This window comes from Centropristis striata, chromosome 6 (genome assembly GCF_030273125.1).
Source record: "Centropristis striata isolate RG_2023a ecotype Rhode Island chromosome 6, C.striata_1.0, whole genome shotgun sequence".
Classification (NCBI taxonomy): Eukaryota; Metazoa; Chordata; class Actinopteri; order Perciformes; family Serranidae; genus Centropristis; species Centropristis striata.
Genome location: NC_081522.1, coordinates 20,449,802 through 20,476,758, shown reverse-complemented (window position 1 = coordinate 20,476,758; position 26,957 = coordinate 20,449,802). Strand labels below are relative to the sequence as shown.

At 41.8% G+C, this 26,957-nt stretch overlaps 1 protein-coding gene across 2 annotated transcripts in view; it reads right to left on the bottom strand.

The window, feature by feature from the left end:
* Positions 1 to 465: 465 nt before the first annotated feature.
* mtss1la (MTSS I-BAR domain containing 2a) overlaps positions 466 to 26,957 on the bottom strand; it is a 29,346-nt gene continuing 2,854 nt past the window's right edge. Inside the window, exons 2-15 of one of the 2 annotated variants that reach the window (XM_059335670.1) lie at positions 26,402 to 26,463; positions 26,217 to 26,290; positions 11,935 to 12,019; positions 11,630 to 11,721; positions 11,469 to 11,543; positions 8,643 to 8,800; positions 8,428 to 8,535; positions 7,456 to 7,553; positions 4,071 to 4,203; positions 3,427 to 3,501; positions 3,051 to 3,206; positions 2,511 to 2,681; positions 2,199 to 2,364; positions 466 to 1,949 (exon numbers count right to left, since the gene is read on the bottom strand). In XM_059335670.1, the coding sequence (XP_059191653.1) occupies positions 1,126 to 1,949; positions 2,199 to 2,364; positions 2,511 to 2,681; positions 3,051 to 3,206; positions 3,427 to 3,501; positions 4,071 to 4,203; positions 7,456 to 7,553; positions 8,428 to 8,535; positions 8,643 to 8,800; positions 11,469 to 11,543; positions 11,630 to 11,721; positions 11,935 to 12,019; positions 26,217 to 26,290; positions 26,402 to 26,463 (2,277 nt within the window). In that variant the 3' untranslated portion in view covers positions 466 to 1,125. The remainder of the gene's footprint in view (positions 1,950 to 2,198; positions 2,365 to 2,510; positions 2,682 to 3,050; positions 3,207 to 3,426; positions 3,502 to 4,070; positions 4,204 to 7,455; positions 7,554 to 8,427; positions 8,536 to 8,642; positions 8,801 to 11,468; positions 11,544 to 11,629; positions 11,722 to 11,934; positions 12,020 to 26,216; positions 26,291 to 26,401; positions 26,464 to 26,957) is intronic. The other variant, XM_059335671.1, reaches the window with a different exon arrangement.

Genomic DNA, 26,957 nt, shown 5'->3' with positions numbered 1-26,957 from the left:
CATTTTTTTTTCTCCTTTTTGTTTTGGCGCCAGTTATCTTCGCCGCAGTGAAGGGTCTCTGGCGCCCTCACCTGACTGTGCAGAGTACTGCAGGTTGTAAATAGTATAACTGAGGGCGAAGTTATAGTGAACTAAGCAGAACATTGCCAGAAAAATAGATATAATTGGATTTCAGATTAAACTGGAGCGCACAGGCCGCTGGAAAATTAAGATTACTGTACTAGAAAAATAATAAAATACTCAGTTAAACTGCAGTAAAAAGTGTGAAGTGAAGAAAGCTCCTGAGGAAATAGAATTATGATAAAAATGTAGTTTCCTAAATCAAAATTGAATTGAAGAAAAAAGAACTTGGGGAACTTAAGAGGTCAACTAATACATGTTGGTAAATACAGTCCTACAAATTGTTATTTTATTTATAATATTTTCTATCTAATAATGACATTTTCTGAAAAGACAATCAAGTCATTTAACAGTAAAAAGCCTGTTTAATTGCAGAATATATTGACAGTACATTACAGCAATAAAAACACTGCCATATTGCTCCTATTTTACATGACTTACACAGCTGCTGTTCAGCTTATCAAACAAAAACAATAATACGGTACATTTACAGTAATGATGAGAAACACAACATACAGACAGGCTCACAGAGCATTTTGCCAATCACTTCCCACTGACAGGTGGCCGTGTTAATTAAGAAATGCACAATATTATAATAATCATAAGAGCAAGAACAAAGACACAGAGCATTCGATCACTACAGTAGTGACGTCCTCATCACTGGGACAAAAGGGACAAACTGGGCTGAAATAACTGGTCACACAGGGAGCAGAGATGCACAGCCACAAAGCCCGCTGACGAAAACAAAACAAAAGAGAAGAATAAAAACCAAAAAAATATGGATTACTTTGTACGTACGCATTACATACATGACATGAAATGACTTGACATTGTCCATAGTCACTCATTACTCTGTGAACTGGCCTTCATTCACCCCATTAAGTCCTCTTTATTACTTGTACCTCAGATCATGTATCACATGAGTGCTGTAGCATTTCATTACAGAGCTTCAGTTTGTAAATAAGGGCACCACAGCTGCTCCTTCACAGCCCTCTTCTCCCTCAGCTACCGCAGAATCCTTGGAGCAGACCTGTCATCAGTCACCGCCTTGCGCAGCTTCACCCCGCGGCGTATAGACTTCAGCATATCCTTGTCCTCCTGGGTCGTAGCGGACATCTCCTGTGGCGCACACAGACCTGGATCCCCTGGCAGCGGGCTGCCGAAAGGGAAGTGACCCTCACCGAGGGCGTGGGCACTGGCTGCCAGCTCCCCTATCTTCTCCACCAGGCTGTGGCGGTTGGCAGCTAGCAGAGGGTCTTCCTCAGCGCTGTGGGCGGCCATGCTGGGGGCCTGCTGGGCATAAATGGTCCTGTCCGCCCCTCCTCCTCCTCCTCCTCCTCCTCCTCCACAGCCCCAAGCTGTGTCTGGGAGGCTCATCCTCTTTGGAGAAGCCCTCATGTAGTCACTAGCAGTTGGCTCATCACCGTAAAGAAACTCCTCGCTGCCCGCACGGTACTGGGACGGGCTGGCATAGCCCGGTGAGTCTGGCACAGTGGGGGTCTTAACTGGCACAATAGGGGGTCGGATGGGGATGGGACCAGATGTGGATGGTGTGCGTCTCACTCCAGTTTTGGAGGACGGTGTCCGGCGAATGGTGGCCGTCCCCGAGGTGATGGCTCCGGAGCTGCTTCCCCCTGAACCGTTGGGAGTGCCCTGCAGGGTCTTACCTGCAGGCAGACCTGCTGTACTGGCTGGCCTCTTGGTTTGGATCATGCGGCGGTAGCTCTGAGCGATATTACTGTGGCGTGGGATGGTGGAGGACTTGTCAAAGTCTGCCTGTCCTTCGCTGTCAGCATCCCCATTGAGGGAGTAGCACTCATAATCAGAACCTAGAAGAGACAGTGAGTCATGAGCATCTGCATAATACACAATGCTGAAAACAACAAGGCTTTGAGGAGTTATTTTGCAGCTTGATTGTATTATAACTTATCGCATGTTGTGATCACATTAAATATTACACACAACAGCAAATATTCCCATTAAAATTACATGGAAAAAGTACAATTCAGAAATGATTTGCTGTATAAGGATGTTAAGCAAGCCTGAGGGAGCGTGTGGCTGTGAAGGGTCAGTGGTACCTTGTGAGGGTATGGTGTCCTCGGAGCAGGAGGGGGTGTTAGTCTGGGTGCTGTAGCCGCTGGAGTACTGCAGAGAGTCCCTGCTGCTCTTCTGCTGCTCCATACTCAAGCCTCTGGTCAGAACCATAGCTAGAGTACTGGCTGCTGGAGAGAGCGGCTCACCATGCTGAGACACACACACAGATACAGGCAGGGAGGAGGAACATAAAGATTAGAATTAATTTACATTAGCAATTCACCACACTTCCATTCTCGAGGAAGACAAATTTATGGACTGACATTTACATTTTCACTCCATGGGGACTTTTTTACCTTGGCTGCAATGGCTCCTGGGCCAATTCTCGCTCTGTGCGGATCATCTGGTTGCATCCCAGAATACCCCAGTGGACTGGGCGGAGTTTCCAGTTCCCTCATCTTATCCATAGACTCCCTTCTACGCTGCAGAGTGCTGGCCAGTGATGGCTCACAGGATTTGGCCCAGTCCTGCAGCAGCAGGAGGAATAATTAGACTGTTCTACAACTGTGTATCTACAGTGGTGTCCACCCGAAAGTCGTGCAAGTGAGTTAAACACAGAAACTGCTGATTTGGCTCATGAACAGGTTAATGCTGATGTAGATATGGTGCAGAGTACATCAAGCTATGCAAGTGTTATAAAATGAGAGCCGTCTCAGTTTAGCACATCTTTGTGAGATTGCAAAACTGAGCTTGATGAGCAACAGCAAAATGGGGACTGTGAGGTTAATCTTTATGCTCATTAATGCACATGAAGGCAGTAAAAACACAAGAAGCAAAGAAGCAACAAAGTTTTAAAAAGAGAAAACCCAAAAGGAAAATTGCAAATGAAAACAAACCTTCCAGCTAGGAACCTTTGATGTGGGTGAGGGGGTGTTGGATCCAGGGGAGTGGTTAAATGTGGGGGACGCAGGAAGTATGACAGAGAGAGGCCTGATGGTGCCAGTGTGAGAGAAAGCAGGGCGGAAGGTACCGAAGGATGAGCATGAGCCAAACTGCGGAACGGACAGACAAGTCTGAGTCAGAGTGCTCAACATCCATGAATAGTCCACGTCAAACCGCACTGCGGCTCTCGAGAAGAGCCCACAGGCCTCTTTAAGCTATACATAACAATGAGTGAAACGCACAGCACAGCGTGTGTATGTGTGTGTGTGCATTTCTGTGAGTGTGTATCCAATAAATAAAGTAGATTGGTGAGATGCATGCAGTACTAACCGCTGTGGGAGAGTTGCACTCGCTGACAGACTGGCAGGTTTCTGAAGCCTCAGAGGAGGCTGAGCTTGTTGATTTCTGGGAAAGGGAAGATGGAGTAAAGAACAGTGGAGGGAAAGAGGAAATTGGGAGAGAAAAAGGTAGGTGTGAGAGATGAGAGATGTACAGGAAGAGGGTGAGAGTTGGAGAAGAGCGTTGATGAGCTTTAGGAGGAGGGAGGTATTTTGGTCTCTAAGGGGATATATAGACCATAGCCTAGCTAGATCAAAACTAAAGTAGCCTGTAAGATCATTTATTCAGAAAAGAACATTGCATCAGTTGGTGTGCTGCTGAGTGTGTTCTGTACACTACACTCTGTTCAGACCGTGAGAGTGTGAATAACTTTATCAGTCCAGTGGGATAGAAATTCAACATTCGCAACAGAGAAAGCTCTGTTGCAGCAAAAAACGAAACCTTGGCCTAGGTTTGGTGGTCGAGTTATTGAGCTTATTGAGACATGGGTTTTTGTCTGAACTGCAAACATGACAAGATTGAAGGTACCAGATGGGATAGGATGGTTGTTAAAAAATCTCATTCCCTCGTTTTGCTGCCATATAGTATCTCAGTTTACTCTGACCAAAGAATAAACTTTAGTGTTAAGATACTACCTGGCTGGTGATGTCAGAGGGCATGGGCGATGGAGGCTTAGAGTGGGTGTTGGCGTCCTGGGATACGAAGCCAGAGTCATGGGAGGAGACACTGCTGAGCCGATGAGCTCCAGCAGAGGGCATCTGAAGCAGGCTATGGACAGAATAACAGCACATAACTCAGCATGTATGGAAGATATACAGTGACCAAATTAAAACAAATCACAAAAAGGAAAAATTCATTTATATTCCCTTTTAAATGTATGCATTTACTGTGTCATCATTAAATGAAAATTAATCGTCAAACTGTTAATTTGCCTTTTGTTTTTAAATAAGTAAAACTGAATAAATGTTTTCATCACCAAGACATGGGTTTTATATGGAAATCGTGAGAGAAAAGAGAATTATGTTCATCCATTTTTCTATGTCTGATGTTTTCTCTCTTGTGAGGTGAAAAAAGCATTTGTCAGGATGATTTTCTTATGTTCCTCTTTTTTTCCCCCCATCCAGGCGTCTTTGTTTTGTCAAGATAGTTTCTCTAAGTGTTTGTTGTTGCACCATGTTCTAAAGAGGACTAAAAGCAAACTAAATAATTGATCCAGATTTTTTTTTTTTTTAAATCACCTTTCAAAATCAAACTTTTTTCCATGTTGTTTTCACAGCTGAAAACAAATAATTTATAAAGTAATCCTGGCAAAATGTTTTCACCACAGATTTTTTATTTTTTTTACAGAATTTAGAAACTTTACTTCACAGCTTCCGTATTTTTCCATGAGATATTAAAAGCAAATGAAAGGGAACAAACGTGAAGGGGTGTATTGCATGTCGTTGTTGTCCAGCAGAGAGCAGCATATACACTAGTGTTCAAAATAATAGCAGTCCAATGTGACTAACCAGATTAATCCCGGTTTTTAGTATATTTTTTATTGCTACATGGCAAACAAGGTACCAGTAGGTGCAGTAGATTCTCAGAAAACCAACAAGACCCAGCATTTGTGATATGCAGCTCTTAAGGCTGTGCAATTGGGCAATAAGTTGAAAGGGGGGTGTTCAAAAAAATAGCAGTGTCTGCCGTTGACTTTACAAACACGAAACTATTTTGTACAAACTTTTTTTTCCATAGGATTTAGCAATCATGTGATCACTAAACTAATATTTAGTTGTATGACCACAGTTTTTTATAACTGCTTCACATCTGTGTGGCATGGAGTCAACCAACTTGTGGCTCCTTTCAGCTTTTATTCCACTCCAAGATTCTTTAACAATATTCCACAATTAATTTACATTTCTTGGTTTTGCTTCAGAAACAGCATTTTTGATGTCACCACACAAGTTCTCAACTGGATTAAGGTCCGGGGATTGGGCTGGCCACTCAATAACATCAATGTTGTTGGTTTGGAACCAAGGTTTTGCTCGTTTATTATTATTAGTTTCACTAATAGCAGCACAGTTGTGACTGGCTCTCGGCTGTTTTGAGAATTCTCACAAATGTAACTAGATATGCAGTACGTAGCAGCGTCCCTACAACCAGCGGGCCCACAGGAAACTCTTCTTAATGTATGGTAGTTTCTATTTTATCTTGTCATTGATGGTGGATCTCCTTTTCTGAAAAGAAAAAGCTCTCTCGACCTTCATAAAAACTAATGACAGTGCTTTGTTTTTAGTATATGCAGGTTGTTGTCTGCAGGACAAAACTGAAATGCAACACACCCCTTCACTTTGTTTTACTGTGTTGTGATTTAATTTTAATGTGGCATGGAAAATTCAGGTCAAAATGAAAATTAATTCAGTAGTTAAAGGCTATAAATAAAGACAATGAATTGTCATTTGAGCGCCAATGTTCCATTTATTAAGACACGGTAAATACATGGCGAACATTTTTCTACTTTACTTTGTCCCTCGTTTGATCATTTCGGCATCATAAATCTTCCATAAAAAATGACAGTATATATGTAAAACAGGATTGTGATCATAATTCGAGCATTTTCTCCCCTATTATTTTGCTCTGAAACTTGTGATGGGAAGATTTATGTGTAGGCCATGGCAAAAAAAGAAGAAAAAGCTAAATGAAAAATTTATCACAAAGGCTTAGAACATGAGGGCGGTGTTTTGTGAAAATTCTAAATGATGCCATTCTTCTAATTTCAGTGCATCAAAGAGCATTCAAAAGATATCCCTTCTTTGATTTTTCTTTCCCTCTGAACATTAACAGCTGTCTTTGTGCTTTTTGTCTCCTGCTCTGTCATTCTCACTCAGCGTTGCTTCTCTTTGTCGCCCACGCGTTCGAAAATGTGCAACTTGTGCTTCTAACCTTCCCTCTGTACTGTTCTCCCACACCTCCTCCTCCTCCCCCTCCCTCTGGAATATATCTGAAGTTATCACTCCTCCTTAATCTCTTCCTCTAGGACGAGGCTTAAGGAGGAATGCCAAATTAAATATGACAAATTAAATAACCTTAAATGAATTATTACTAGGCAGTATCCCTATGCCCTCTTCCTCTCTCCTCTATTTCTTTGAAGTACTAAGTGTGCTTGTTTTTCTTCTATCTTGCTACCAAGACCTTTGTCTCCTTTATCACAATTTTCTTTTTAAATTTCAGTACAACACAAAAATCCTTCAACATCAATCTTTCTTTTTACTCAAATATCTACGACCTTCAGCTTATAGAAACCTTTTACAGACTCCGTGGATAAACTGAGACATCTACATCAGTCGCTGGCTGTTAAAATGAACCAGTCAGACATATAGAAAGTGGCTGCATTGGAATCAATATAGAACACTATAAATAGGCTGTGGTATTAATTGATACTATCAAAGAGGTTCTGTTAGGAGCTGTAGGTGATAACTCGGGATAATGAGGATTTATGTTCCATTAACTTAACATTATGAGGGTTTATATGTAAAAAGAAGCACCTTTCTGGACCTTAAAAAGCCCCTTGGACCCACGTTTATAAATAAATTGTTGAACTATCACTATTAGACTTACAAATATGTGGAATTTGGTTCTCGGCTCATGGCTGTCAGGCTGTAATGTTTCACAGCTTCGGAGCTAATCTGGCTGTAAGAAGCTTGCGAACTGCAAATCTGCCAGAAGCAGGAGCTGAGAAGCTGGCAAGATACGCCATGTACTGCATGTCGACTGTCAACGATAGTCTGGCTGTGCGGTGGGGGGGGGGGGTCACCTGCTCGTGTATTCATTCTGCTTGTGTTAATAAGTGAGTTGAAACATGTGCATGTACATTTACTTAAAAAAGCATGACAGCTCAGATCCAGCATGAATAAATTCCACCAGCAGCACCTCCTCTGACAAGGCACACGGAGCAAAACACGCTCGGAGAGAACAAAGAGCAACAAGGTCTGTGTGTGTGTGTGTGTGTGTGTGTGTGTGTCTGTGTTTATGTCACACCTGCACATGCTGCTCTTCCTGGAGCCGGTGCTGCTGGGGGAGGAAGGAGGTGTCTGGTAGGACCAGCTGTAGTCGGAGCCTTTCAGGTCCCGGATCACCTGCAGTTACACATATTTATATGGTGATAATAAAGTGGTGAAAAGTGCATTTACTCAAGTATTGCACTTTCTTTCAAAATTATTTTTATTGGATTTTCCTTGGATAATTGCATAATTATATCAGCTGTCAGAGCACACATCAGTTTATCCAATACATCCATAGACTAGGCAAGTACAAAATAAATGTAAACACCAAAATTATATAGGCAAAATATACAAAAACAAAACAAATGAAAAAATAAATAAATAAATAAATGAATGAAGATAGCCATATACTCAAGTATTGCACTAAAGACCAATTTGAGGTACTCATTCCACATAAGTATTTCCATTTATTTTGTTATTTTATACTTTTACTACATAACATTTTTTGAAGCCAATATTGTATGTTTTACTCAACTAAATGTTTCCATAACTTTAATTACTTTGCAGATAGAGGTTATTTATACAAAGAATAATAAAATAAAACTACACGGTGGTCCATAAAGTTGGAATAAAATATTTTTTACCTCTTTCCATGAAATGATTGTGACAATGTGATTTATTATTGACAGATAAAGTGTATATCTTTTCAAAACTCCCAAACACATCACAATGAAAATTAAACCACAATTACCAGAGGATTGTGTCTGAAAACAAAACTACTCCAACTTTATGGGCGACCATGTATTTCTGTGTTCACCAGCTGCAACATTTAGGCAGTGCATGCATGAATGCATTCATAATCAATCCAATTTTATTGAAATGAGACATTCTGCTCAATGAGTATGTTTATTTTTGGTACATTTTGGGATATTTTGATGCTAATGCTTTTGTATTATATATTATATATATTTTGGCATTTGTCGATTCAGCAGTATCACAGCTCTGTTACCTGCTCACTGGCTGGTGGCAGCTTGTGTGGGTCTTCGGTCAGCATAGTGAGGTCATCAACAATGGGCTGTAAATGTGTTATCTCTCCCAGCATGGCGATCTCTACATTCTGGAGAGGAAAAACAGGATGAAGCCAATTAAACACATCAGCAATTAGAGCAAGCGGAGCAAAACATCTATCTCCTCACGGGTGAACAAAGGCTAAATGTTTCTCACCACCACAGGCTGCAGCAGGTTAATAAATGTACAGTAACGCCCTCTCTCCTCCAGGAGGGCTCGGCGCACCGCCTGCTTCTCCGTCTCCTCCATCAGCAGGTACAAATCACTGACATCCTGCATGGCACTGTCCAGCTGGGGGCGCAGGTTCCCCCGGCCTGTTTGAGGCAATGCAAGGGTGCAGAGACACAGAGGAGGGGAGGGAGGATGGAGCAGAGGAGGAAAGAGGTCAGGGAGGGTGAGTAAAGATAGACATGAGAGGAGGAGGGGGAGGAATGAAAAGAAATTGTGAATTTGAGAGGCGGGTGATTATTATGGAAGTGACATGAAGGCGGAAAACAGTTCAGGGAGGAGGGAAAAAGTAAAAAAAAAATGAGATGATTAGAACATATAATGATAAATTGCTTGTGCACTGCAGGTCAATGCACTGACGGACATTACACTCAAATGGTTCATGTTCATGGGAATGAGAAAACATCAATCATGAGTCGATGCAATGCAACTTGTGGTGACTTGAAGGTCCTGGAATGGATGTGATTAGACACACAAAAATAAAATCTATGAGTCATTCAAGACTGCTAACCACAATGAGATGATAGATGAAAGGACGCAAAAGAACAAAGAGAAGCAATGAAGATGACCATGGAGATCCCACATTTCTCTCAAAGCATATTTGGTTCAATCTCAAACAATGCACTCACTGTAACTACCTTACAACTTGAAAATATAAGTAAGAAATTCATTCAATGTTGGTGGTAACTGCCTGGATCAAAATCTCTGTTAAAAGTGCTCTAATCATCTTTAGCAGGCAGCACCAGGTATATATTTTTTACCTCTGACTATATGTTTTAGACATACCACCCTAATTGGATAATATTTCATTGCACCAACATCTAATATGACACTGATTAAGTTAAGAGTCCCATAATGATGTGACAGCTTGCCAACGAATAGGTCCCTAATAACAGGAGTTTAGGTCTTAGCTATTATACTTAGCACTTCATCATGGAGCCAAATGTCAGCTCATGACCAAGAAGCTGTAATTACTCAGAGGAGTGAGAGATTGTCTAACAGATAAGTTGCCAAAAATTGGTAGCTTCTTACGCAATTAAGAGGCATTTACAAAGTGGAAGGGCTACATCTGAAACAGGTCAGGCTAAATATCACTATGCAATGAAACAAGAAAAAGAAGCTAATAAATGGAATACAAATATACAGAATGTGCCATTTCTCAGTAGACATTTTGGCATGCCACAGGAGGAAAAGCAGAGGTGTCAATAATAAAATTAATGATGACTGAATTCCATTTGCTCCAGTTTCAGGGTGGTGATATTGTGCATGCTGGCTCAATGTCAAGGCTTACTGGGACACTTGAATAGAACAGAGCCACCATTAATGTCATTAGTAACACCCAAGCGACAGCCTCCACGTCTGAAATGTGAAGCCAGTGCAGAGGTGCATTTAACCTTCTTTCTTTCTAAAGGCGGGCCAGGGGCGACTTCACTGATTGGATATGAGAAATGAGAAGGTGAGAAGGTCTATGAGAAAATGATCCTTCTCACTTAATTTATTACCTCGGTAAACAACTTTTTCCTAGTTTATGGACTCAATCACTACTTTCAAGTCTTCTTCAGTGCAGCATCATGTCCATCTTGTTAATTATGGTCCTATTTAAAGTAAAATAAACATTAAGGCACCCTGTCTATGTTTTAGGTCTACCTTATCACTGACAAACCAAGCTAGCTACCTAGCAAACATTAGCTGATGACATAGCGTAATTTCAGCTCAAATCTGTTCTGCTCATGTGCTGGTTGCAAAAAATCAATATGGCGACATCCACCAAGATGGGGACAACTCAAGGCCACAAAACCGGTTATCCACAAACTAACAGGTGACATGGTAACTCTTGCTCTGATTTTCACTTACACCCATATATTACTTACATTCTTAAATGTTAAGATATTTACAATGAGTGCATCGGTTCAAATTTGGGTAAAAGGAATAATTTGACATTTTGGGAAATTTGTTTTCTTGCAGAAAGTTAGATGACAACTCTTTTATCTGAAGAAGTTGCTGGTAGGTGGATTTTGTTAACTTGAGCCAGACTTCCCCATGTAAACATCTTTTGTGCTAAGCTAAGCTAAGCTAAATTGCTGCAGCTCGTATCTTCATATCTAGGTAACTTAGGAAAGTAGCATCAAGTTTTTTTTAGCCTTTCTGCAAGAATCAAACAACTGTATTTTCCAAAATATTCTGTTAACCAAAAAATGCAAAGACAGTACTGTGTTTTCTTTGTCTGGCAGTTTGATTTCAAAATGATGATGAAAACTATCTTGTAGCAGACATACCTAGAAGCTCTACGGCCAGGGGAAACAGGCAGAAAGAAATAGAGGAGGGGTTGCAGGGACAGGCAGGGGGAGGGGAGACAGAAGAACAGGCAGTGTTAGCTGTACCAAATCAGGGCACATTGCATGTTTAAGACTTGCCCATACCACTGGTGTACAATAAATCCTGTATGCAAATAGGAGTTAAATTACAACCAGCAGTAGGGGTTAACTCAAGCAGCGAGGAAAGGAGATAATTTCTTTGATTTATTAGGTAGAAGCTGACTAATCTAAAGCTGGAAAGGAGCCTTTTGAAACTGTGCCAGGCATTTTGATCTGACTGAGTTGTCATTTCAGAAGCTGCACTCTAGATGGCGCCAGTTCAATCTGAAACATTGGCACTGTACTGACCAGGTAACAGCAGCACAACTTTAATAATGTCAGCAATAAATTGAGTTGTTTTATAATCAACAGGTTCTTATCAATGGGAATATTTTCTCACCTTTTCTTGCTTTTTTTTGGAGTTTTATTGTATCTAGCGACTTCCTTTTGATTTCCTGACGAGACCGCTTGTATTCTGTGGAGAGCACGTCAAAAAAGACAATCCATCAATTTCTGATCAATATGAGACACATTTATAGTTTGGGTTTGCTGGTTATTCACCTTTGGCATGGTCTTTGTCCAGCTGATTAGCTGTCTTCTTCCATTCCTCTATCCTGTCCTGGAGTGGCGTCACCAGGCCTTCCATAAGAGCACTACAGGGACGAGGACACAACATGAGAAAAGGGAGTACGAGGCATAACAAATAGCTTTTTTTTCTCCATCGCACAAAAACACTCAGAGGAGAGTGGCAGAGAGGAAGGTCAACAGCGATGGGATGGCACCTGCAAACAGTAATCCCCTCAAGGTAAGAGCGGGGAGAAAATTGCACCGGAGGGAGGGAAAAAAAACACAGAGGTGACACTCACTTGGTGAAGTGGCGTAATTTTGCCTCAATGCTGCGGTGTCGCATACACATCCTTGTAAGAGCTGAGCCGACGTCCCTGGTGGCACCTTGGATGAGACGAAACAAATAAATTGTCATTCACAATATAAAAGGTTGGCATTACAAATCTCTGATGCGCCTCTTGGCCTAGAAAAATATGATTTTCTACGAGGAGACATAACACATCACACAAGAGCATTCTGAAAGGTTTAATTCTCTCCTGTCAGATGGAGTTATCAGGGTGTGTTTTTTCCCTGCTGGTGAGTTGTTTCCAGCTGCAGCCACTAGGTGGACGAGTGCTGATTGTAAAAGCAGAGCCCATAAATATCACAGTTGTTTGGGAAAAGCAAATGTGACACAGTAAATGCTACACTCCCTCCCTCTTCACAAAACATGCATTTTCCCTTTGACACTTCAAGATTGCGTGTGTAATGCTCACAGTGTAAACAACAGCTTGTGCGAATCGGTTACTGTACTTTTTTGTCTCTGCTGAAGTGTAATTAAATGGGGTTTTCAGCCCCTAAAGCCCAAGCTGGCCCACTGTCTCACCGATGGTTCACAGGCTGGTTTAATATGTGGCAGCACTGATCCGGTTGTAATCTGGGCCACATAGGGCTAATCTGAGGGTCTCTCGCCAAACACACACACAAAGGGAAAGAGAGAGGACATCTCTCAGCAGCAGACGGGCCTCACAGAGCGGAGGCATGCATTTGTGTTCATGAATGATATTTTTCGGAGCCCATGTGCACAGGTTTGTGCGTGTGTGTGGACAGGTGGTGTGATTTACCATCCTCCCACCCTTTCCGAAGTTCTCACCCCCTCTATCCTAGAGGAAAAAGGAGGGAACCCTGTAAGGGGATATCCCTCTATTCTTCCCTGCCTGCTCTGCCTTTCCTGTTCTCTCTGTTTCCTAAACACCATTCATGCAGGGCGGACAGAGTGAGAGAGAGGGAGAGTGTGTTACTGCACCGCAAAAACAGACAGAAAAAAATATCATACACAAAATGAACAAAAAGTAGGAATAATATAAAAGGCCTGAAATCAAACACTAAATGAGGAATGCTCCACATGTCTGTCCAGTGAGATCTGTGCTATTTTCCTTTATCAAATAAAGAAACTAGGTTACGGTCTCCAGCTGATATCACGTCATACTGCCAGTTCAAGGATTTCAATCTACCACTCTGTCAACTTCACGGCTGCAACAGATCAAAGACGCTGAGCAAAAAGATCTGGAGTCCATCTCTCGGAGACAGCAGATGTAGAAGGGCTCGCTGTGTTCGGGCCGAGGAAAGATTGCTTTTCTACATGACTGAGACAGAGTGGAGGGTTAGAGGTCAAAGGTCATCCAGCTGTATCACACGCAGGCGGTAAGAAAAACAGCAGGAAGTGATTGAATGAACATGTGGAACCTATGCATTGAACTCTTGCTATAAATAGCGGAAGAGGTGTCCATCTTTAAAGGACTGGTGTTGAGTGTGTGTCATGTAACAGCTTTTATTCTGACGGCTCATTGCCTCATAAAGCTATGACATATGAGAATTGTGCATGCAGGTCACCTGTGTGCAGGTCATGCATCTCTTTTTGACTCTCCTCTCTTAAAAGCATTACAGGACGCATCCACAGCTGCAAGTCAGCTCTTGCAGGATGGGGTGAGAATGAAGGAGAGATGGAGGGGAGAGAGAGAGACAGTAATGTGTGCTCTTTTATCTGTATAACAGACCTTCCCAATGTCACTGTCAGCCAGCGAGAGCCCCCAACCCCCACTCTCCTGTCCCATCCACACCTGCCAATTTCTTTTCCTCTCCCCTCCTCTTCCTCTCCCGTCTCCTCCTCCCTCTCCCAGAGGGGGATCAGCTGACAGCTACATCCTGGGGAGGTCCAGAGGCTTCCTGCCCATGTCCAAGAGCCCCGCTGGCCTGTGGCCTTGACCGGATGGACAGGGCTACAGAGATTCACTCCCACAGCACCCTGCATGCACACACAGGCATTTCACAAACATATACAAGCTGAGAAGAGGGTCTGAACTGAGATTTAAGTTTGAGTAGAAAAATTATTAAAGAGGGATAACTCCTCCACTGCGCCTCCTGGGGTTTATTCCTTTTTTTATTATCCCTTTTTTATTTAAGCCCTTTAAGGCCATTTTTGTGATTCTTCTTTGTGATTTTAGGCCATATGAATAAAATATACTTGACTACCCCTCATTTTAGATCTATGAATACTTGACTTTGTAGCAGCTTGAAACGTGGCTAAACGTGCGTATGAGCTGGGAAAGTGATTATTTTGCAGACCTGGACCCCTGGGGCTTTGAGGGAAGGAGGGCCGACCTCATAGCAGACACCCACACGTGCATGAATGAAATACAGACCAGGGTGGAAGAACTGTTACACAATGCAGCCATATATCTTAAGACCAGGAGCAAACAACTGGGAGCAACCATAGACTCTATAAAACAAGTGGACAGAGCCACTGCGACACAATCCATTGGTTTGTGGACATTTTTAAAGCCTCAAGTTTGCCATTTTGGATGCGCCATCTTGGGTTTTTTTGTAACCGAAGTGACCATATTTGGATGAGAGGGACATTTTTAGGTGATGGAAATATTACAACTATAACTGAAAACACACTATGAAAGGGTCGAAGTTGTACAACGAAAAACACACAGTGTGCTGTGGTTGCGACCTGTCATTACAAGGTAGCCACGCCCTATAGCATAAACCTGCTTTATTATCCATTTTACTCTAAATGGGGCCATAAATAACAAAATAAAAATCATGCTGTATTTAAGAAGACTTGAAACTAGCAACTGAGATGATAAACGCATCAGGAAAATCATTTACTGAGCGAATAAATCAAGTAACAACTAGCGTAATTTTCTCATATTCTTCTATAAAAATCAGACTTCTTTTTGCAACCAGTGGAGTCGCCCCCTGCTGGCCATTATAAAGCATGCAGGTGAGGACACTTGGTTCACTTTTTAGACCCAGAGGTTTCCACTTAGGAGCAACTGAACAGCACAGTAACATGATGCCAAAGCTGATGGTTTAATACATATATATGCAGAACATAAATATAAATTGCCACCAGATCTGATGTTCTGAGAACATGGGATTGTTGGTGGGAGGCCCCCACAGTTGGGTTTTGCTGGGAACTTTAAGCCCCAGTATCCAGGACCAGCTCAGTGTGGTCCTAGTGTTTAGTGAGTGGTTCCATCCAGAGCTCTGGTTCTGATTAACTCCCCTGATTCCTCGGGGTATGAGGAGCGTTTTAATAGGTCTGCTTTATAGGGGGCTCTCCTGCCAGGAGCCGGGAGCCAGGAGCTAAACTGCCACGGGTCTCATTCCCTGATGTCTTCAACATGGTAGCTTAACTATCTCTCCCTTTCAGCATCTAAACCCCTCTGTTCAGCTCAAGTTTCATTTGCACTCAAGACTAGCTGGAGTGAGACTCTGCTGTAGTTAGATTTGTGCATTTTTAAGCTGAATCTCAAGCCGAGTGGGTGCACCCTCTTTCTCTGCTTCCTGTGTCAATAAAGCACGTTTATGTGGGCTGTAGAGCGAAAAGGTACAGAACATCCTCACAATTACACTTCCAGGAATATGAAGGGTTTTTTTTTTTTTTTGCTAAGCTCTCAGTCGCCGCTTAGCAAAGGAAATTCCTTCATCCGTGAGACAACAGTTATTCCTCACGTTGGCACCTTGGCTGCGGAGCCGACTGCGGCTGGCAGAGACCGTTAAGCCTCCTGCCTTTACCCTCCCTCGCCCTTTTTAAGTGCTCCAGAATGTGAACTGGCAGGGACACAGCGGAGGCCAGTGACAGATGAAAGGGGGCCGTGGGACGAGAAGGGAGGCGTGGGGGGAGGATGAAAGAGGGTACACAGTGCCGGGGTTGCGGCTGGATTCGGCCAGTCAGAGGGCAGAGGAAGTGTTGGCTGGCTGCTGCAGGTGCAACAAGCGCTGCCAGGACTAAATCTCCCACACTCGACCAAAGAAATATATTATTGATGATTGGTTCATGTATTGTTTACATTATCATCAAAATCCTTAAGTAGTTTGTGTTTTAATCCTTTCAAAAGGGAAAGGAAAACATCATGCAAACATTTGTTGTCAGTGAGGGGGAAAAAAACAAAAGAGAAAGAGGAGGATTGCTTTGAATTTGTCAGCTTCACTGGTCTCATTTTAGTCGAGCACAGCTGAGACTTCTGAATTCCAGAACCTGACGAAACATCATACGTTCCTATCAAACGTCTGCTTCAAAGCACAGCTGGAGTTTTGGCGGTGGATCTCAGTAGGAGCAGTCAGTCTTGAAAAATAAAGCAGACTCCCGTGCGTCTGCTGGTTAGGAAGCAATAGCTTCTGATGGAGGGAAGAGCAGCGGATAAAAGAGCTGCATGCGGACATCGATCGTGGAGTACAGTGCTGCAACAAGAGGGTGATGGATCTCACTGAAGTTATATAAATTGTGGATGACAGACACAGACATCGCCTGTCTTTTGAGAAACTCTCCAAAAGCTTTCTGATCTAAAATGTGAGTATATTCATGTTCTTAAGAGCCGGACATGAATAAATAAGCATTTCACAAGATTCTTTGTTCATGATTGGAACACTGAGTAAACGCCTGTTTCACTTAGTTTGATGTAAATGTTTTATGTGCAGACAGATTTGGGTGAAAAGTATATTTTACTTTGTAAACAAAGCCCAGTGTGGTGTTTGAGGGAGGGGTTTCATACTGCAATTGCTTTGTTTGGAAAAAAAAAAAAACTAGGCCACCAAGGCCACCATTGTTTGTTTTCATTGTCTTCAATGAGACTTGAAACCAAGACTCAAACCTCACTGCTGTATGTGTGAAAAGAAGTAAAATATTTAAGATTTTATTTTGAGATATATTTATTATTTTGTAAAATATTAAAAACGAATTATGTTTTATTTTTTACCAATTATTAAAATTATTATTATAATCATGACTGTACCAAATTACATTTTTTCCAGATTTAAAGCTTCTATTTAGGTTTTTTAATGAATGTCTGCTGTCATATTTTATGACATCATTACCTTGAGAAAAAATCCTTGAACAAAATTCTCAATTTGAATGAAGTGATTAATTGGATATTTTTTTAGTTATAAAAATGTATATATAAATATGTCTTAATATAATCTACAATACAATTGTATAAACAACTTTATCAATGCAGTAAAAATGTTGTTTTTAAAAGGCTGAATGCCAACAAACACGGACTGAAGCAGGATATTTCATTAGATAAAAACAATTTTGGAAAAGATTGCATCCATTTTTTTCATTACATTTATTTTACAATGTGCAGATTTATTCAAAATCTTTGGATCAACAAAGAAACTACCCAGCCCCCACTAGAATCTAATTCTACAAATAGTATATCACTAATACTGTAATGTAGCCTAATCTTGATCTGCAACTGTGCAGAAATACTGGGTTAAAATATAACTGGCAGACGTGCAATAAATAAATAAATAAGCTGTGCATCATTTAAAAGTTAATTTAAAAATTGAATTACCAATATTATGAATGAAGCCTAAAAACTTCTACCTATTCAGTACAGCTTTAATTATTATATATTTTTTTTCTTTTATCCTCAAATTGGACTTTGAAGAGAGTAAACAAATACAGAAAAATTAAACATTCTCATTGCACTAAATAAATAAATATTTTATATATTACTTTTTATATGTTATATAGGGTGACATCATAAGTCTTGTTATTATTGTACTACTGTTTTGTCCCCCCCCAAAGAGATTAAATCCACGTGTAATAAAACAAAAGAAAAGCAGCAAATCTTCCCATTTGAGAAACTAGAGAGATAACACAAAGCCACTGTGAGTATGTTTATGAGTGAACATATGTGCAATAAGTGCTGTGTGTCTGCACAGTATTAATAAAACCATTGTGTCACTTCCTTCCATGTGGAATGTCTTTTCTTACCAGCAACAACACAAATGAAAGGCACAGGAAATGGCCTCAGAATCAATTGTTTTAGTCACACAGGCAAACGGCCAAACACACACTCCTTCCATTGTTGTCTGACCCATACGCACAGCAAGATTCACCTCACAAGCTGAAACACCCACAGACATCGGTGTGTCCTGATGTGGTGTAAACATGGTCTGGAGTGCATTAAAGTCGAGACTGAAGGAGGTGGAGGAGGAGAACAAGGAGGAAGTGATATCTTTCTGTATAAGGAGTTTCCCATTCAGGGACATAAAATGCTGTTAAAAATAAACGCCTCCCCTTGTCCAGATGTGGTTTTCATTGGAGGTAAAAGGAGGAGAGAGAAAAGAAGAAAATGTACAGTAAGGGAAGGAGAGAAGTACTGTATCCTGCAATGAAGTGGAAAGAACAGAAAATCGACAGGATACTGTCCTCACTTCACCTCAAGGGTCCGATATGCAACACACAGACCCCTGATGTATCCAAACTCCACATACAAACATCCAGGAACAGACATTGAGGCAGCAGTCTGTGAATGACTCAGTATTTAATGGAGCAAAGCCTGCAGGCCAGTTCAACCAGATGACTCAGGTTGTCCCGCTTTTCACCCTTTGCATTAAGGTTGTCTTTATCTCAGCTGACAATGTTCTGCCAAAGTTCCTCATTTGCAAACAATCCTCCAAACAATGCTGACACCTCCACTGCTGCTCATATAGCATTTCATAAGCCCCACCTCCACCTGTAGCCTCTGAGTCATGAGATACCCCGAGGGGAGGTTTATTATCATCGCTCCACATTCTCCTCAGTGCTGCCAAGCCTGGTGTGTGTGTGTGTGTGTGTGTGTGTGTGTGTGTGTGTGTTTGCAAGCAGAGACCAGTCAGGGCCTGGATGTCAAATATAAACTCTGTACAGATTCACATGGTAATAATAAAACTTTTCCATGTGGGTGGTTGGACCAAAATGCTCTCTGCTACAAAACAATTAGACTCTGCTGGAACCTTGTCCAACTAAAATGGAAGGAGTCTGTCTGTCTCGTCAATTTTCTTGACAACCGTTCATCCAATCAACTTCACACTTGGCAGGTTTATTGCTAGGGATGCAACCAAGTGCCGTGTCGTAAGTGAGCTCCTGAAATCCACAAGACTTTTCTATTAGTAATGTGTTATGTATGCATGGTGTACCGTTATGAGAGGATAACCCTATTAACTGTGACAGCGGCAATCGGCATGCTGGGTACAGCTCGATCTCTGAGTACATTTAAGAACAGACAGGAGATGTTACACTGTAGCAAACCTGCTCCCAGTTAGTTACCTGTTAACAAATGACATGGATACGCTAGCATCGATACGCAACTATGTCATGGCAGGTGTATCGTTCAGGACCCAAAGAAGTGCAGTGTCAAGGGTGAAGTTATTTGGATAAACAGTTCTCAAGAAAGATGCAAGCAGCCATGCAAGAGGCCCAAACAGGTTGTTCTGAACCGGCATGTTTGAAGAGACTAGACTTAGACAATTATTCAATAGGTCTTCATGAGGTGTGGGCTCAACAAAATCATTCAAATTCATCTTGCAGGAAACATGAATGCCTTTATCAAATTTGATGGCAACCCTTCCATCGTTAAGTCATTCAGCTAATAACTAAGAATGTTAACCTCATAGTGATGTTAGAGGCAAAGTCGAGACATCACTAAAGTCAGTTGGATTCATCCTCTCAGGATTATGAATGTCTGGACCAAAGAGGTAGACCAACTATCTGACAATGCCATCCCCAGAAGCATGCTGCTAGAATGGCTAAACCCAGATTTTTCTGAACTCTTTCCATCAGCCACCTCAGTTAATGAAACTTCCCTCTTTAATGTCCTCCCTTACATTCCTTCATCAAGCTCTCTCTCGTGTGTTTTCCCTCCCTTCTCCAGCTCCCTTCTTTGCAGAGTTCGTGTTCAGGATGTAGCTGAACACAGTGTTCCCCCCTCAAGCCTCATGTTTGTCTTCTTAGTTTGGTATTCCACCCTCAGAATGAAAGTTATGCAGAACAGAACGATTTGTTTTCTTTCCATTAGTATCCCCCCCTTTTTCATCTGTTCTTCACATCATTGTTCCAGCCACTTCACCCTTTGTGTGTAGTCATTATAAATCGCTGGAAAACATTCATTTGCACAGCGACCACATTGAGTTTTGAGTTGAAGCCCATAAAATCTGGAGAGAGACATGGAGAGCTGTGTTGGGAGCTGTTCCTACAGACAAGGTAGACAGCTGAAGGAGAAATAAGAGGCCCTTGTTGACACTTATGCGACTTAATGGCTGTGGGCCGTGAAATACCTGAAGAGCCTTGCATACAATCAGCAGCAGGGGTTTTGGAAAATATCTTAGTGCTGATGGTATGCAAGGCCATTCTGCTGATTAGAGCTGTGCATTAGTAAGAATCTGGTGACGTGACACGTATCACAATACAGGGGTTACGATTCAATACATTGTGATCCTGTGAGCGAGGCAATATATTGCACTTTGTTATTCCAGTTTTATAGGAAAAATAGTATAAAAAGCACACCATCATCAGCATTGAATATGAGTTACAAAAAGTTTACTTTTTTTAAGCAATAACAACGATGGTATCTGCATTGGCACTTGAGTATCGTGATAGGTTTTGTTATTGTATCGATTCTCTAAAAATAAATTAACAGTTTATATACAAAAACTCTTGCATAAAAAGTTTTGCTATGATGTTGGATGTTACAGGGACTGTGATAAATGCAAATGCAGATCCAACTGTTCTGATTTCACAGAAAAATAAACTTTTTTACTCTGATTTTATGCAGATTATGGTGTGGTTTTTGCACTACTTTTTTCCGTAAAGCTAGATTTAAAAACTGCAATATATTGAATCGTATCCCCTGTATTACATCCTGTCGCTAGATTCCTGCCAATATACAGCCCTAATCAGCAGAATGGCATAGCGGACGAAAATGCATCATTCATCATGTACATGTATGTCCAATCTAAAACACTTAAAATCCATAAGCTCTTGTTACAACGTCAAACCCATATATAAGATACAGATCTAACCCCCCTGTACTGGTACAATACATGCTCATATCAGGGATGAACATGAAATGTCAAAGCGTGATGGATGTCAGTGCTGGTCACATGGGTCACACTCTCATTATTTGACATGTCTGTCAAAATAGCTGTGCTGCTGGGACAGTGCAGAGGACAGTAATCCCCTGATCTCGCTCTGCACTAGGCCATGGCCGCATCTCGTCCATGCCAGGCTGTCCAGATGGCGGGTAGGGATATCCGTCCCATCTGCCAACCCAGAGAAGCACAGGGGCCAAGCAGATTATTGCTTCGCTGAGACACTGATCTACTAGCATACCTCCATGCCTCCACTGAGCATGGATTGAATGGGTAAGAGAAAGAGAAGACAGGCAGAGAACTTGCAACGGCCCACTGGAACATTATGTCTGTGTAATGGTGTGTGCACTCCACAGGCTCTGGCACACAGATGCAAAGAGTTTTGTCAGTGTTGAGCATAAAGTTGCAGTGCATCACAGTCTACCCGGTGATCCCAGAGTGTGAATTTTTAAAGCTGGGGTGGCTGATCATCAGGAAGGGAAGCGACTGTGTCTGTGTGTTACAGAGTGGGGCTAAGAGGATTAGCTAAACGCCTCTGCCTAGCCTGGATACCCAGAGCTGTGGAAATCCCACTGCAACCACAACCCCCACCCCTGACCAACCCACCCCCAACTAAACTCACCTCACTCTCCGAAAAAAAAGCCTGTATCTTATACCCTGATGGACCATTAGCCTTGAACCACCGGCTCTTTGACCTCTATCTAATTCAACCATGTCCAAAAATGGAAAAAATGAAGTCAACCTTCCACTAAAACACATGTCAACCAGCTTAGCAACAACAAAACACCAAACACAGAGCCCACTATTCTCCAGATAAGTACAGCCATATTAAAAAACATCACACAACAATTTAATATGACAAATATGGTCTAGACAACACACCAAAAGCCATTAAGCTGCCCTCAAACCAAGTCCCAGAAAAAAAGATGGGTGTTGAAACATGAAACATTTATATTTAAAAAGGCTAAAATTCTACAAATACATAGATCTAATATAGACTTTGTGGTTGGCGTACGTTTATTGAACCCAGATGCGAGAGACAGACGTGCCTTTAGACATAGATCCATCAGCTCAGCTTAGAGAAACAGAGCTGTCAGACGCAGTGCCAAAACGCCTGGCAGCCGACTCCTCCAGCTGCTTCATAAAACTCAGACGCTGACGCCATGACTGTGACCATAAAACTCTAAAAATGGACAACACGGGCGAGAGGAGGCCTGAACATGCCGACACAGAGAGGAAGTTGTATGAGGTGGAAATAGGGGGTTGATCTCAAATATAATACGGCAATTAAAGGTAGGTATGAAAAGCTGCCCCTTTCATGAAAAGACAACAAAATAAGTCGAGACAGGAAATCATAAAATCCTCTTTCATTCACCCTCCTCTCTCCCTGGATCAATCAAGACACACTGAATGAGAGGAAATGTTGCTTTTCTTGGCAGGGAAACACGTTCAGTCTGGAGTAAGAGTTAAAGGGGTGATGGGGGTGAGTGTGTCAAAGGTAGATTAAGGAAGCAGAAGAAGAATGTGATGAAACCTCCAGCTGTGCCAGCAGCTGCAGCTTGTCCCCGAACACGAGAGGGAAATCGGGGTGACAGCGATGATGGCCAACAGTTCATAGCCGAGGGTCTGCCCCCTGTGGTGCAATCAGCCCTATATGGTGGTGCAGACGCGGAGATAAACATGATCGCTGCAGGCAGACAGACCCACACACACGAACGGGGGAAAACAGCCACAGAAACAGAGAGTTAACCTCGATCTATCCACCGCCGTTTCCTGTACAGTTAGTATAAAAGCAAGAGGAAAAAGTGGAACATCTGGATGCCAATATATTTTAGGATAATATCTTTTACCATTGCAGCTTGCCTAAAGTATGTCCATGCAGCCTGCAGCCTGGGGTCCAAAGGTTATTGTAATCCACTACGAGCCAGCTCCAGTGAATATCGACATTCCTTCAGCTAAATTAATTGATGGTGTTCAGAGCACACAAAGACTAACAGAGCTCCCACAGGAGAAGTATGGTTGAAATGGTGCGCTGCTTAAGAGCACATAAAAACACCACAGATTCATTGGAATAACTGTTGAAAAAAACGACTGAGCAAAGATGTTTTGCTTAAACTGATCGATTTAATTTGTGTTAAATTAAACCCAAGTTATTTTCTACGACAACACTCCACGAGCAGAGAAACACAGAAACACACTTTTACAATCAGCATTATATAATCTAATGTTATTTCATAGTTGTAAAATAACAAATGCAAATTACAAACTCCCAATTGCTTGTTTTGTACGACCAACAGTCAAATTAAGAATGAGAGTCTAAAGCCACGCTCGGGGCTGTGAGGCTGTACTTTGTAATTTCATAGTTTTGCAGGAAATTGGTCAGAACAGTCTTGAAACCAATCAGCTAGTAGTCTGATGATGATTAAGCTAATATTTTGGGGGTTCTAGTTTGGTACTTCCATGAGCCGGTCATTGTTTACATTCAAATCAGCTTAACAACCAGATCTAGGTCGAGATGATATTTCAGCTAATTTCTGTGAAAGGCACTTCAGCCAATGCATCCTGCCTCTTTGCTCTCCACATGGACTACATACAACAATAGCCTGTTGAAACATGATTGGTCAATACTATTCAGTCTACCAAACCATAACACTTTAAATAGCAAAATCTTGTCCAATTGCGATCCTGAATTCATATGCACATATCTGTTTATAGAGTTTAGTCATGAAATAAAGTATTGGACAAATCAAAAATTCAACCTGAAAATAGCACTACATGAAAAGTCAAGGTGTTGGCAAAGTTAGGATTCATCCTGTGGGCACTGTCGTTATCTGTGCAAGATTTCATGGCAATCCATTGAAGAGTTGATTAGATATTTCAGTTTGGACCAAACTAGCCTTTGACTGGCCAGCAAACGGACACTGCCATCCATAGAGAGATGTTTGATATTTTTATAAGCTAAAAATATCCCATTTTCATTCTCTGCCCATCAATTCATTAGCTCCAGTCTAAACCATGTTTCATTAGTTCCTCTTCACTTTACAAAGTCTCTGATCACATAGTGTTCCCTGCATCACTCATGCAGTCCGTGGCCTGAGAAGGATGACATTAATCCTAAAGTTAATGTCCCTGGGAGAGGAGCAGAAGAGTGAGTGGGCGTATGACTGACACACTTAGAGGGATTTTATGCATCCATGGCTGTAAAACTCAACTCTCTCATCTATCTGTGGTCCATCTATCATTCTGCTGTTTTTACCTTCTTTTACTGGAGAGACACACTTTTCCTTTGAAGTACTGCCCTGCCACAGTCTATACCTCTGTTTTATTGAAGTAGTCTGCCAGCTGCCAGCAGGTTGACCCTAGTCTACCTTTCTTCAACTTGAACTCACATCAGGAATCACTTAAGCTTGATGTACCGTCATGGCAATAAACTCTACTGTTACAGTAGAGACTGTAAGAGTAAAACTGGTGAGAATGTGTGAACACTGTTGAAGAAATGGCTCTTTAGTCACTCCAGCAGTAAGTGGTCAGAAGGGGGCTGTGCTAGTGCAAACTGTTTAAAAGCATGTTGGCATGTGACCTGCGAGGTCAGGTGGCCGGCTACCAGCTGTCACTCTTTGAATATCTGCGTGTGTGTGTGTGTGTGTGTGTGTGTGTGTGTGTGTGTGTGTGTGTGTGTGTGCGCGAGGAGTCTTTGCACGCTCGTCAGGGTTTGCAGGGTTTTTTGACCTACATACTGCTCTCGATGATCAACTCCAAAGAAATCAGTGTTAATCAGCTGCCTCTCTGGCCAGCCTGTCTGCTGCTACTAGCAGGGTGACAAAGCAGATCAGCAGACCTCATTAAGACCGAAGAAACAATAAGCTCAGATTTTCACTTCTCTGAGCCGCCTCCCCCCCCTCAGACCTGCCCCCGCTTTGGCCATGTCAGAGTGGCAGAATAACTTCTTGGGCGGCCACACTGCCTGTCCACTGCTAGGCCTAGTCCATACGCAGACAGTTATTTCAAACCTAGCTCTTTTTTATACATTTTGTTCTTTCATCCAAACCATGTTTTAGGTCACTAAAAACAGGTAGGGTGATATTTTTAAAAGGTTGCTTTCAGTGCTGAGGTCTAGATAGAAAAATCAGAGAGTATCTCCTTTGCAAGGTGGCACAAAATTAGGCTAACTGGAGTTTTCATATGTTCCTCTTCCACTATTTTGAGGAACAGAGGCGTCAGAGCGTCCTATGGTGCAGTCGATGCACTACTACAGTCAGGCAGTCTTCAGATAAGCCATATTTGATTTCCTAGAAAGGCAAAGGCTGACTCACGCCTCTGATTGGCTTACCCTGCTATTCTTACCCCAACCTTAACCAATATCAGACATAAATCCCTTATCCTAACCAATCCAAATAAACAAGTATTAGCCAGTCAGAGGTAGAATAATGCAGGTCATGATGTCGCCCACTGAGGCAAAGAAATTTGGCCTGCACTAATATTTTTTCCTAGGATTCAAGGATAACCCTCACCCTAACCCAACCGTTATAGCTTTATTTCTAGGCTTCTGATTGGCCAATATATTTCTACTTTGTGTGATTGGTGAACATGGCTTTAGGGTTATGGTAATGTTGCTCCTTGTTGGTTTGGTATGCTATTGCTTTACTTCAATTGTGTTTTTATGTTTTCTTTTGGATACAGATATTCTTTTGAATGCTTGTGTGGTGGGATGTTGGGATTTTATTTATTTTTTGAGAACATATGAGGTAAAACCTTGTTTTCAAATGTACATGTGGCCTAGGCCCAAGTTCTCTTAGATTATATTTGTTCAGCGAATCTATTTCTTAAAACTAAATATTATATAGGATAAAAACAGATATCTTCTCTGTTGGGTGACGGTTATTTCTTTCAAAGCACGCTGCAACTGCTATCTCCACATGAAGTGACGGCACAAATACTGTATTCCTAAGAGTGTTAACTGCTCAAAACAAACCCTGCAGCAGTGTAGCCCAATCATAATGCAGAGTTACACTAGCAAGTGAAAGCCATAAATAATCCGTGTGCAATGTCCATGAAGTCAACAAATCGATTTGTTCAAAAAAGGTGGCGAATGTCATTTTTTTCCAAACACGACTTTCAGAGTCTTAGCTCGACCATGTGTGAAAGCTTGTATGAATGGAAAAAACTTCCCCCTTACCTCTAGAGTTGGTAGCCATGTCCGCCACCTTCTGAAAGGCATCTAGAAAGGCCACCGCTGCCAGAATTGTGGTCCTGTAAATACATTGGCACATGTTCACTGCACCGTGACTGTGTAAAACAGTCTGTAAATATTACAACATTTTTTCATCAAGGTTTTAACCGTTCACTGGAACCACTTCTCACCTGAGTTGAGAGTGCAGTTTTGTGGCCTTGGCACTGAAGTCTTCCCACACAGGGTAGGAGCTCTGATAAGAGAAGGGAAACGAAATGAGTCAAACAAATATCTCGGCAAGGACATCTAAGTGCACAGGCATATTCTCAAACACACACAGTTCATGCACACGTATTTGAAAGGACATAATGTTCTCTACAACAAGATAGAATCAGTATTTTGTCCTTAATTTGCACTGATAATACAGGGTTGAAATAGGGTTACAATAAGTCAAAGAGAGCTTGGCTTCTTACCCCCAGGTTAAAAACAATTTGAGTATAAGCTCTGGCTTGTCTTTAAAAAGGTCAGTGTGACTTCTCAGTGCACACTTATATTATTATTGTACTCAATCAGCCTAAACGCCCTCTTCTTGAGTCTTTGCCGTGGGCTGCTATGCTTGTTTTAGAGGTCTTTTGTACATGCATGCTCTGCATAATCTCTCAAAACACGAGTGTTTATGTGCACCGGGCAGGTAGTATGCCTGCTCTTTTGAAAAATCTGGATTAGATTTACACCAGGATCATCACA